General features: G+C 43.7%; 1 protein-coding gene across 1 annotated transcript in view; it reads right to left on the bottom strand.

The window, feature by feature from the left end:
• Positions 1-5,244: 5,244 nt before the first annotated feature.
• The window catches only part of IGSF5 (immunoglobulin superfamily member 5), a 30,847-nt gene continuing 23,310 nt past the window's right edge, over positions 5,245-12,781 (bottom strand). The window contains exon 9 of the mRNA XM_071430154.1: positions 5,245-6,281. Within this exon, the coding sequence (XP_071286255.1) occupies positions 6,213-6,281 (69 nt within the window). The 3' untranslated portion in view covers positions 5,245-6,212. The remainder of the gene's footprint in view (positions 6,282-12,781) is intronic.

Below are 12,781 nucleotides of genomic sequence, written 5' to 3'. Positions count from 1 at the left end.
TGGGAGGCAGGGCTGAGATGGATCTGGCTGACTTCTCTAATAAAAACCTCTCAGTATTGTTTTCCCTCCATTTTGGCATTCTTCCCCCAAAACAAAACCAAACAAAGCATTTTGCTGGAACATTTTTATTTTTTTAAAAGCACTTGGTGTAAGCCTCATTTGAGGGAGTGATCACAGCACAGGAGAAAATAAACAATATAAATAACATCTGTGTGACACGAGTTCTGCTATCAGAGCTAATGCCAAATGATGCTGGGAACTCCCAAACATTCATTCTCCGAGCTGGAAAGTTGCAATATTCCTCAGAGCCTGCAAATATGCATCACTTAAATAACTGTCTGTGCTAATCTAGCATAAATAATCCATGGCATTATTCCCATTATTTTCAGGATAATGGGAAGGAGTTGATACCAACCTGCACCTCCCAAAGAACAGAGAGCAGGGTGAGGATGGGTAAGAGAAAACTGAACTCAGAAGGGCAGAAATGTCACACAGAGCTCCAAACTGCAGCAATGTAGAACATTCCTGTCAAATTCTACCTCCACAACAACATGGAGAACTTTCCTGCTGGCTGAGGAGGTTTGGTGCAGACATATTAATGCAGACCTGGTTTGGCTCTTTGATTTTTTTATTCCCACCATCAGTTCAGGAAGGTCAGCTGAGGTGGGCACAGTGCCCTCCTGAATCCTGGTAGATGGGATAATGGGAATAAACAGCCACCAGTGTGTGTTTTATGACATCAACTGGTATTGCTGGAAATATCAGGCAAACTCTCAGGTATGCAAGCCCTTGTTCAGGTCTGAAATAGAAGCAGCAATTTTCAGAGCTAAATACAAGCTGAGAACAAACGCTCAGATGTTAATTAGGTATGTATCAATTAGGCCTTTGTTTAAAGGAAATGTATTTGGGAGCTGCAGAGAAGAAAGGATGGGGAAGAGGGCGGAAAATGAGAGACACAGAAAGTTCAAGTTAAATGAAGCTGCTTGTCACCTGGGGGGAGGAAGAGGCAGGTAGTTTATAGCCTGGGGAACAAGAGTCAATCGTGCTGAGTGGGAGGAGAGTAATCATAAAAGTCACATCTGCCGAGTGCATGCTCCTCCAGATCAAGTGGCTTTATGAATTTCAATGCTCAGCCTCATCTTCAGGAAGGGTTTTGGAGGCTGTTGGGAAAAAAAGTACTGAGATGCCAAAGGTGTTTGGGGAGCTGTGCTCTCCCCCTGGCAGCTGAGGTTGGCTGGGTTTTGTTATAGCTTGAAAATATGAGCCCACTTTGGTCTATCCTGATTGCTTAATTTTACTTACACGCTTACCATGAGGCCACTGGATTAATTATATGGTGTTGTTGGGAATGTGGGTGTCCCTGTCATAAAAAATCCCTTTGCCAGGATTTCTTCTCCTGGGAAGCTGAGAAGCCTCAGAGAGGAATGAAAACAATAATTATCTGATTGCTTCTCCTGTGTTTGCTGCTTTGGAATGTGGTCTGGGCATTGTTTACCAACTGGTCATTGTTTGATTCATTTCATGTGAATTGTTTTTACTTAATGACCAATCACCATCAGCTGTGTTGGACTCTGAGGAGCCAGTCATGAGTTTTTCATTATCATTCTTGTTGCACCTTCTCTCTGCATCCTTTCTCTTTCTTTAGTATAGTTTTAGTATAGCATTCTTTAATAAAATATAATATCATAAAATAATAAATCAGCCTTCTGAGAACATGGAGTCAGATTCTCAATTCCTCCTTCGTCCTGGGGACCTCACAAACTCAACATGTGGGTGTGGGATTTAGAGAAACTCAGAGAGAGGGAGAGTGGGCCTAATTTCCCCACTTTGCATGGGGAAAATCTGTTTGGGTAGAGAATGAGGGATGGGAAAATGAGATATCTCTGACACTTTAAGGAGACCATATTCCAGTTTTCCATGAGTTTTTGCTGGGGAATTTGGTAGGAAGCTGTGTTTTTCCTGCCTCATGCAGGATCCTGTGGAGGAAAGGGATGGTGAGCCTTGCAACCAAAGAGCTATTCCCATCTATGTCACTGGGAGGCCCAAATCCTCAAAAATGCTGCATTTTACCTCAGCAGCACCATATATCGTACATTCTACCAAATAAATATTGAAAATTGTGGCTCTGTTCAATCAGATCAGTAAGAAACCAAATGTTCAGTCAATATTGTGAGTACTCTTCAGTAAGAGTTCATTTGTTGATTCCACTCAGCCCACACAAACCTGAGGTGCATTCTGTTGAAACAAGAAACCTCCCTGTGAAGCCAAGTGTTATTTTTAAGTGGTTTTGTATTAAAGGTAGCCTGAGTTTTCTGTGAAACACTAAACGGGTGAGACAAGTTTAGGAAACCTTACTGTGGCATGAAATATTGTTTATCTTCAGTGCATTTTTTCCCTGTGTATACAAGCACGGAATTCAAATGAGAAGATTTTCTAAGGAAACAGGGAAGGGTTTTATATTATCAAACTGTGCACAGTCTGTGAGCTGTAAAAAACTGGATACTTCTAGATTACTAAAATGTCCCTCAAGTCATAATTATAAATCAATATGCATGCATACAAAAGATTGGTGTCTCCATAAAGTGCCTGAAATTCAATATTTTTAGTCTACTGTGCCCTCTGAAAGTGCCTGTATAGTTTATATTCCCTGTGAGCTGAAAATTGTCTCTGTATTTTATGTATTGTTATTTGTGGAGCTCTATTTGCAAACATAAGTAACAGCTAGTACTGGAGATGATATACAGGCTGTACAACATGCCCAAACAAACAAATCTGGAAGGAAATAAATGCCCCCAACCATAAATCCCAAGGACGCAATGAGAATTTTTTAACCTCGTCCCTGTGCTGTCAGGAGTGTTCCAGAGCTGTGTGGGATGCATTCCTTGAGCTGGCAGGGAGGGAGAAGAGCTCCAGACTCTGGTTAATGTGCAGTTTCCATGGCTGTGGTACCTGTTTGTGCAAAAAGCTTTGTTTGCTTGAGTGGCCGAGAGGTGCAGTCAGGGGCTGTTAATGCCTCCTGCTGCTGTGGGATGTTCAGGGGCATTTTCCTGGTGGTTCCTGAGGAGAGTGTGGCACCTTGGAGCACTTTTCCAGCTGCCAGGCAGGATGCACAGCTGGAGGGTGACCTGTCTGGGCTGTCCCTGATGTCCAACTGAGGCAGCTCAGAGCTGGCAGCAGGGAAGGGGCTCCCATGTGGTTCCCAGGTTTGGAGCCTCACTGAGAATCCTAAAATGGTTTGGGTTGGAAGGGACCTTAAATCTCATCCAGTGCCACGACTGCCATGGCAGGGACACCTTCCACTGTCCCAGGCTGCTCCCAGCCCCAGTGTCCAACCTGGCCTTGGGCCCTGCCAGGGATCCAGGGGCAGCCACAGCTTCTCCATTGCCCCTGCCATTTCTTTATCTGTACCATCAATATTTATTGCTCTCTTAATCAAGAGTTCCAACCCTCCCATGAAACAATTCCCTCCCAATATCCCATCCAACCCTGCTCTCTGTCAGTTGGAAGCCATTCCCCCTTGTCCTGTCACTACAATTCCTGATGAAGGATCTCTTCCCAGACCCCTTGGGGCCCCTCTTCAGGTACTAAAAGGTTGGTATGAAGTCTCCAACTGATGCCTCAGGTTTGAATTTTTCTATTTTTCAGATTCTGTGCTGCTTTAGTGTGTGGGGCTGGGCTTCATATTATGGGATGGTGAGCTCTGTGCACAGAGCAGGGAGACAAAACAATTCCTGCTCCAGCTGGGCACCAAGGACAAATGATCCAAATCTCAGCCCCAGAGCACAAACCCCGTGGGCTGGAGAGAGAAAAACAAGCAGGGTGGGACTGCAGGGGCTAAAGCTGGAATGGGACAATGAACTGCAAGATGCAAATGGAGCAGAACTGATCCCAGGGAGAGACCCCGTGCCCAGTTGTCCATTTTTGTGGCCATTTTTGGTTGTGCTGCCCAAGGTGCATCCATTGAGGCCTCTTAATAAAACCCTGCTTTATTCTTTAGCTCTGTCCAGCCTCTGCTCTTCACAAGGGCATCAGAACCTTCTCTTCTCAGACTGTTCACCCATCAGGAGTGCCAGGGAGCCCTCTGGCCCAGCCACAGCCTGCAAACCAATTTTGGGAGCTCTGCTGGTGTCCTCTGAAGAGCCTGGAGCACCTGGAAGCGCAGCCTGGGAATCTCAGTGGGGACTCCCAAGCACAGAAATCTCCTTGCTGCTGACACAGTCTGTGTCCTCTGGCCCATGGCACCAACACAGAAATGTGTTTGATTAATGTGGAAGGATCCAGATTAAGTGGAGAAAAGGTTTTCTTCAGTCCTAGGTTGGCTGCTTTGCTATGACACCAAATAATATCAAAGCTACACTTGAAAATAAGGGCCTGGAGATAAACAAAGGAGTACAGCTTGAACCCCTTGCAAAATATATCCCAATGAACCAACACTTCCTACTGGGAAAACACTGTCTCCGTAGAGTTTAGAGATTATTTTTACTTTTCTGACAACCAGCAGGCCCTGTTAACAATGCACATGAACAGAAAGCCAAAGCTCCTTGAGGAGGTTTTTACCCCCTCAAGTCGCAGGCTGGTGTTACCCTGGGCCTCCCTCTCTCATGCAGTGGACATTCCTCTAATAAAGTGGATTTTTGATTGTGTTTAGATTGCTTTCAGCTAGAGTGGTAACAAGGAAATGTCAGCAATAGGAATCCTTGTATCAGAATAAGGTAGATGTTTTTCAACACGAGTGTTAATTCAAAATAAGAATATTTTCAAGCAGAATTTCAATATACCACAATGTAAATTGCCTATGTTTTTGTCTGTGTAGCATTAAAAAATTCATTTCAAAGCTCTTCCTTAGGTAAATGAGATAGAAAGGCAGTAGATGGTCAGAATTTGAAACAGCTTTGTGAACAAACAGCACATGGCAGACCCTGCACTTGTTCTGACAGACTGGCTGAAAATGTCACCAGCACACAAAATCTGGCACGAATTAAGGAGATACCAAATGCTAAACATGCAAAGCAACTTCTCCTTCCTGAGTTCAGGTTTCACATTCCTCAGTTTTGTGGCACAGAGTGTCACTGGAAGGGATTTGAAGCAAGGGCTTCTTTCAAGAGCACGTTTGTACCAAAGATTAACGTGAGACACACTGAATAATTCAGAATTCTTTGAGTGGGAAGGAAGAAGAGTACACTGAAAATATCTTGTTTTTCTGGAAGAAGTTTGCCTTTTTGTAAAAAAAAAAAAAAAAAAATATTAAGATTGAACTTTTTTATTATGAAATAGAAAATTTCAGACAGAACATATCATCAGTTTTAGATATGGTCCATGTGCTGGATCTGCTCTGCTGAGAAGCTTCTTTGTTAAAGTGCATTTCCCATGGTCATTATCAGCTCTATCCCTGAGGAAAAAACACTGTTCAGACTGAATTCCAGAAGCCACCATTGCTGTGACACAACTCAGCCCATAAGTAGAACAGAGACATAAAACATTCAAGCAACAACTCTTCAAAGTCAAGAGTTTCAAATCTACATTTTTCAGCTTGAGATATTTGAATTTCAATTTTTTTTAAAAGGTTTTTTTTTGGCACATGGGTGATTGGATTTTATTTTGAAATGGAATTTTAAGGCAAATACGTCTCATAAAATAATGTGTTGAAATGGAGAAATGTCATTTCTGATCCAAAGATAGTTTTGTTAGAAATTTTGAAGCAGCCCCCATGAAAACTTCCCTTGATTTTATTACAGAATGGGAATGGGAAAATGTTGTTGATCTGAAAGCTCAAGATGATCATAGCTCAGGCTGTACATAAAATATGTTTAAAAGCATAGATATTGTATATTAACCATTATTATTATATTAACCAGTTTTTCTGAAATAATAAATATGTTGCATTTCCAGTCCTTGATCTTGCTGTAACACAACATTCCTGTCTGACAGTTTTGCTGATTTCTTGGGGACCCAAAATGTGGATTCTTCTTCCACAGTCCCATCAAACTCATTGTCTTGGAAATTAGGGCAGTCTATTTATATCATTTATGTCCATTATTTTGCTGTGATATCACGTGCTGTGTTATAAAGGTTGCAGTTTTATTTCATTGCATGAGGAAAAAAAAAAAAGAAAAATAACTTAAAAGTTAAACTGAGAGAGCTGGTTTTAACTTTTCTGCATTGCATGAAGGCATCCAAACATGTGAAAAAGCAACTTCTTGGAGAAGCACATCCTACACGAGTGTCACATTCCTGATTTTCTTTGGGCTGATGGGATAATCAGGACGCCTTTGAGGCCGCACCTAGGGGAGAGCAGAACCAGTGAGAGAGCTGAAAGGAATCCCAGAAAAGCAGTCCCACAAGGGCTCTCAGGAGGTTACCTGCCAACCCCTCACCCCAGAGCACGACAGCAAAACGAAATCTATCACCAGCAACCCACTCACAATCCAAGCACAAAGGAAAGCACGAGAAGCAGAGTGAAACAAAAGCTCCACATGCACCACGCTGCTGGCAGGTCTGGGAATTCATGATCTGCTCTCAGGCTGCCTGAGAACTTCTTGTGGCCTCTGCAGCCTGGGTGCTCTAAAGTAAAAGGTGATGTTGGGGTTTTCTCCCCTGGTTCTCCTAAAGGAACCTGTAAAGCTGTAAAAAATCTGAATGTTTGCTTTCCAAATCCATCAGAAATGACAGCACAGCAGCACTTCACGTGGCTGGAAGATCACTCTCAGTGTCTCAGTGTTTATCCAAGCCAGGCTTTTTTTAAACTTCCCAAGACAGCCAGGATTCCACTGCCACTGACTGCAGCCCATTCTCACACTGTCCCTGGTGGGATCAGAGCAGGGCAGATGCTCAGCAGCCTTGGAAAGCTTCTCCTCCTTCACCTGAAACAAGTGCAGGTGCATCCCCAGTCCTAATTACTGCTGTGCTTTTACAAAATATCACTGCAGAGGAAAAGACAAGGAAAAATTCGCTCTCAAATGCATCTGAATAACAAAAACTGTGGATTTTTGAATGTAGTAGCAACACCTCCTCCCTGTAATTCCTCACCTGGTCTCAAGGCCTTGGAAATTAATGGAAATTTCACTGTTTTTCTCAGTGAAATGTTTTATCAAGGCAAACTTGGCTCTCTAACTACTGACCAATTTTCCTGAGGTTTGTTTCTGGAGCATTAATCATGTGCAGTCTGCATTGCTCTGGTATTCTTCCAGTATTAAACATCTTCAATAATGCATTTGGTACATATACATTATTGAATAACAGATGGAGGCAAATGTTAGATAACAAATGTGGACAACACATCTCTGGTATTTAATGAGCCCCAGCACCACTGTGGGATAAATTTAACCATCCTAGGAGCATTTCATGAGACAGCTGCCTTCTGTTTTAAACACAACTCTCTTTCTCCACCCTCCCATCCCTTCTTGTAGCCAGAACATGCTGCTGTTTTCTAAATTTACCCTTCTTTACTGTTTATTTTTGGAGAGAGGAGAGGTACTTTGGGAAGTAACAGCATTGCCTGGCTCTGTTCAAGGACCTTTGCCAAGATCCCTCTGCTGCACTTAATTTCTTGCCCAAAGACCTCAGTGTTAAGCAGAGGAGCTCTCTACTAGCTCCCTCACCAAAATAACAAATTTTCAAATAGAATGGGGGGAAAAATCTGAAAAAAAAAATGCCAAAGGCAAGTTTTATGTTTGTGGAAAGGAAATATTCCCACATACTGTGGTCTGTGAGAATAAAGGATACAGAACCAGTAGCATAATGAGTAACCAGAAAGTTTCAAAGGGGGCCCAAGAACATCCTGTCTCTAAAACTCCCTGAAACAGGTCATGGTTTGTACCCCATGTTTAGCAAGATGCTGAGGTGAGAATATTTCCCAGAACTTGCTGCAGAAAAATATTCTATTGCACCAGATTTGCTAAAGGAAAAAAGACATGAATTAGAAAGTTCATCCAGCAGTGTTGTGGAAGGAGACAGTGTTGGGGCAATTTGGGGACAATGCTACAGGAGATTTAGGGAGGGGATTGTGCCCCTGTTCCCTGCTCAGGTGATTCCCCACCTGCAGAGCTGCCCCAGGCCTGGCCCAGCCCAGGGAGGAGCTGGAGCTGCTGCAGAGAGCCCAGAGGAGGCTCCAGGATGGGCAGAGGGATGGAGCAGCTCTGCTGGGAGGAAAGGCTGGCACAGCTGGGATTGTTCACCTGCACAGGAGAAGCTTTGGGCTGAGCTCAGGGTGGCCTTGCAGGGCCTGCAGGAGCCCCAGGAAAGCTGGAGAGAGACAATTTCCAGGGCATGCAGGGACAGCACCCAGGGAATGGCTTCACACTGATAGAAGGAAGGCCTGTATTGGATATTAGGAAGGAATTGTTCCCTGTGATGGAAATGAGGGGCTGGGATGGAATTCCCAGAGCAGCTGGGGCTGCCCCTGGATCCCTGGCAGTGCCCAAGGCCAGGTTGGACACTGGGGCTGGAGCAGCCTGGGACAGTGGGAGGTGTCCCTGCCATGGCAGGGGTGGAATTGGATGATTTGTTTTAGATCCCTTCCAACCCCAACCATTCTAAGATTCTCTGATTTAGCTTTGTAGATGATCCTGAACAGCAGGGAGCCAGAGGATGAGCAGCAGCTGGATCCAGGCAGCCCCATGAGAGCACTGGGGAAAGGATAACCCCACCTGACCTATGTTTCTGTAAAAATCCCATCCTCAGGAATGGCCATCCAGCCCAGTCTGTCATGGCACTTCTCCTCTGCACCAAGGCAGGACCTGAGCAGAGTTTGCTCCCAGGGTGGGACTGATGCCCATGAGGGCTCACCCTTGCCCTGCTGCATCTCTCAGAGTTATTTGCTCTGGAGTTGCTTCTACTTCGTGCTTACTGTGCTCTGGTATCAATTAATGAATAATTTCATGAATTTCAATCAGCTCATGCTGTGTGCTGGCCCATTTTCTGGGAAGCTTTCTCTGGAGCAGCAGAGCCTTCCTGAGGTTGCACTTCACTGCAATGGAGGCTGCTGGCTGCTGGTCACTGACCTAAAACTCATTTTCTGAATGCAATGCAAGACCTCATACAACACATTGCAAATAATAATGCAATGTAGTAATGCATTACAAATAATAATTGCAATTACAAATAATAATGCAGAGGAGCAGGACCACAACAACCTCTTCCTATTTATACCCTGACCTGGTGGAGCTGCTGCAGCCCCTGCTTGGTTTTGATTTCAAACTTGTTTCCTCTTTAGATTAATTTAGTGCTTTACTACTCCTGCCAGTCCTAGTCTGAGGAAAAAGGGCTTCATAACTCATTATATCCTACAGATGGAAGGGGAAAAACCCATCTCCAGTGGCTTGCTGCACAGCACAGCATCATAGGAGTGAGTTCCTGAGGTGGTCCTCCCATCAGGAAGGATGTGCTAAATCAGCATTTCTTTTGCATAGTTTTAAATCTCTTTGTACTGTCAGCTTGGCATCCAGTTACCCCTGGATATCTGACAGTCACATGCTTCAAAGCCTGCCTGTTGATTTATCATCTGCCTTGGGTGCCTTTTCACAGGGATTACTATAAAAGGATTATAATCCTGGGAAAAGCTTCACATAGTTTGTTGGTTTGGTTGGAGAAACAGATGCAGCACAGATCTTTTCATCTCCTCCAGCTCTTCAGCCAGACAAAAAGGGAGCTAGCAACACAGGGATGAATCAGAAGGTAAACTGAGTGAGTATCAGCTGGTTTCAGGGCTGAATCCTTCCATGGTGTTTTGAATAGTGATCTTCAGTCAATGAAAGAAGGATTTCTGCTCTCACAATCACGTTTCAGTCAGTTGTGCACCCTGTGTGATGTGATGTGATGTGAATGATGAGCACACGTCTGGCCCTGTGGAGCAGGACCCTGCTCTCAGCACTGAGGGGAGGGATGGCAGCTCCTCAGACACTGATGCTGTGCCAGTGTGTGATAAACTCAAGGCTTGCTATCAGCCAGCCAAGAAACATTCAAGTCCAACTGCATGAGAACAAAGTTCTGACAACAATGTGTCCCAAATGTACCTGCATGCATCACACACTGGGCTGACAAAAACAGAACAAAAAAACCAGGGGGGCAAAGCCACAGATTTCTGCTTCTGAAGGTTATTTCTCCCCCTGCCCTTAGTTTTCAATTTTGATTTGAAATAAATTCACTTCTTTTACAGGAACCCCCCCCCCCCCCACCCCCCCACCCCCCCATAAATTGTGGGTACCCACAAAATAGTTCAGATACATCATTACTTCAAGTAACAAACCAGTTCCATCCTGTCAACTTTTCAGACACTCAGCCCACATTTCCCTGCCCACCAATACAGCCTGGAAATCCCCCCTTGTTTTTTCATGGGTTAATCCCACCCATATGCCTTAACTCCTCCCCTTCTCCCACAGACATTTGGGAGGAAAAATCTTTAAACTCTTTAAACTGCCCCTGCCATTTCTTTATCTGTATCATCAATATTTATTGCTCTCTTAATCAAGATATGCTAACCAATGGATATCATAACATAACATATCTGCAGCCCATTTCATCAGCAGGGGTAAAATTGTTTGCTTTCATCGATTTATTTTTCTATTTATTGACCTTTTAATTCAATTTTGATAGCTTAGTTTTTCTTCCCAACAATCCTCAGAGTCAGAGCAGTTCTATATGGGGCAATAAATGGAGCTGCAATTCATCATTCATTTCCTTCTCAGGATGAAACCACAAGCACAGCTAAATAATATTTCCAGTTTATAGAGTGTCATTTGGAGTAGTTAAGAAGAAAAATAGATCCTTCCCCATTAAGGGAGCCATGACTCACTCTGGACTGGGAAGGAGGATTGAGGCTGTGGAAGCTTCCTGGAGCTGTGCTGGAGTCACAGCAGGGATGAGTCCAGCCCACTGGAAATGAGCATTCCCTCCCTCATGGAATGGGCTCCTGATTTATCACAGAGACCTTTATGGCATATTAAATGAGCTCATGGTGAAGCTCATCTAGGAGATTGTCCAGTCCTGCAAGTTGCTCAGTCCTCAGAGCTCCTTCTGTGGGAACTTGGAAAACAGAGCTCCTTGGAGGTGGCACTGTCCCAAAATCTGCAAAATCCCAGGCAGGGGATTCCCCTCACTGCTCTTGGATTTTGGAACGAGCACGGTGGGTCAGGGAATGAGGAACTGCTCCCTGAGTGGGATGTTGGTCCCTAAAACCATTTATCTGGAGCTGGGAGCAAGGATCACACTCACCCATCCCTGACAGGAACTACATCTGCAATTAGACAGAGCCTGCACCTCTGCTCTCAGTTTGACCTTTTCTCAGTTAATATCATCACAATGAAGACCTTCCAGCACCTCTGACTGATGCTCCTGGCCTCCTCTTCCAGTGCCTGGTCATTTTTCCCTCAGCTCAATAATTTGCTTCTTTACTCATCATTTTATAAACGTCTCACACACCTTTGATTTTCCTCCCTTGTTCTTTGCCAAACCTTTTGTTCAGGTTGTGAATTGATCAGTGCAATTACTGGAGAGCATTTATCTTCTGTGGACATTTTGCATTAGTTTCTGATTCAAAGAGTTTGAATGGCCAAAAGCTGAGCTCAGTGTTTTTCTGTTGTCACCCTTTATGACACACACCAGGGATTTCAGGTTTGTACCCAGCTGGGTCTATGGGTAACAAATCCTGGGGAAGCAAAACCTGTGATATGAAGTCTCCTTCAATCTCACAAATTGTTCAATATTTTAACTTTTTTACATATGGAACAGAAGTGATCAAATTCGAAGCCCTTACCCTCAGAGACATGGGAATAGATAAGGTTTTACATCTTCAATCTGCAATTTTTCCATCAATAGATGGAATTCCTGCTCCTCAGGGAGGCCTTGGATTTTCCTTCCTTCTTCTTGACCTCTAAAGAAGCACTGCAAGGACTTTTGCTCATTTTTCCTGATTACCCAGGGAGAGAGAAGTAATTTATTGGAGTCCACCCCTTCCTGACCTCCTTCACTATGGAAAAAATCCTCAGGATAACTTTCCTTCCTCCTGTTGGTTTTTGGGTTTATTACCTCCTACTTCTCCCTAAAAGGCCCTAGAGAATAAAGATGAAAATCTTTGGGAATGTTTCCAGTACTCAGGCAGGGGAAGCCAACTGAGAATCACAACTTTCTGTGCTTGGAAGATGGCAGGAAGGCAGGTGGTTTCTGAACAAATTGTTTGATTCAGCACTAGCCAGCAAACAGCTAAATGAGTGAACACCTGATTTCACCTGCTTGACAAGAAATAGAATGAAAGAGTCCTACAGTGGTAATTAGGCAATATATTGGCATCAGTGGTGATGGAACTTTATTTGAATATACCCAGGAACACCTTTTGAGAGAAAACCTGTATTATGCAGTTAACAGGGAAGGTTATGAATGTAAAAGGAAAACACTTTTTGTCTGGGAAATGTTTTGCTCTGTTTGCATTTGTTGTGATAAAATTAAACCACAGACTGCAAATCCACAATTTAGGGAAAACCTTCAGCAGCCTTTTATCAGCTCCTGCATACACAAATGGGGCCATCACCATATACTTAACTATTTGGTGCAATACAACACAAACTGACAAATAAGTTTGTCTTCACCAAGCCATTTTTAGATTGCTAAATGTTACTCTAGCATATGGAAAATAGTTATAAATAACTTTCACCTCTTGATTCTCTCTTGGTGTTTTTCAAGCATGTGTGTGCAGCTATTGATGCAGGTAGAAGCCACTGTGACAGAGGGTTTATATTGTCCAGGTAGAACTGGTTTGAAAATCATAAATATTTCAATGTTATGCTGTGTA

This window comes from Agelaius tricolor, unplaced genomic scaffold, assembly GCF_023055355.1.
Source record: "Agelaius tricolor isolate 1412-34295 unplaced genomic scaffold, bAgeTri1.0.p SCAF_7, whole genome shotgun sequence".
Taxonomy (NCBI): domain Eukaryota; kingdom Metazoa; phylum Chordata; class Aves; order Passeriformes; family Icteridae; genus Agelaius; species Agelaius tricolor.
This window is presented reverse-complemented; position numbering and strand designations above follow the sequence as displayed.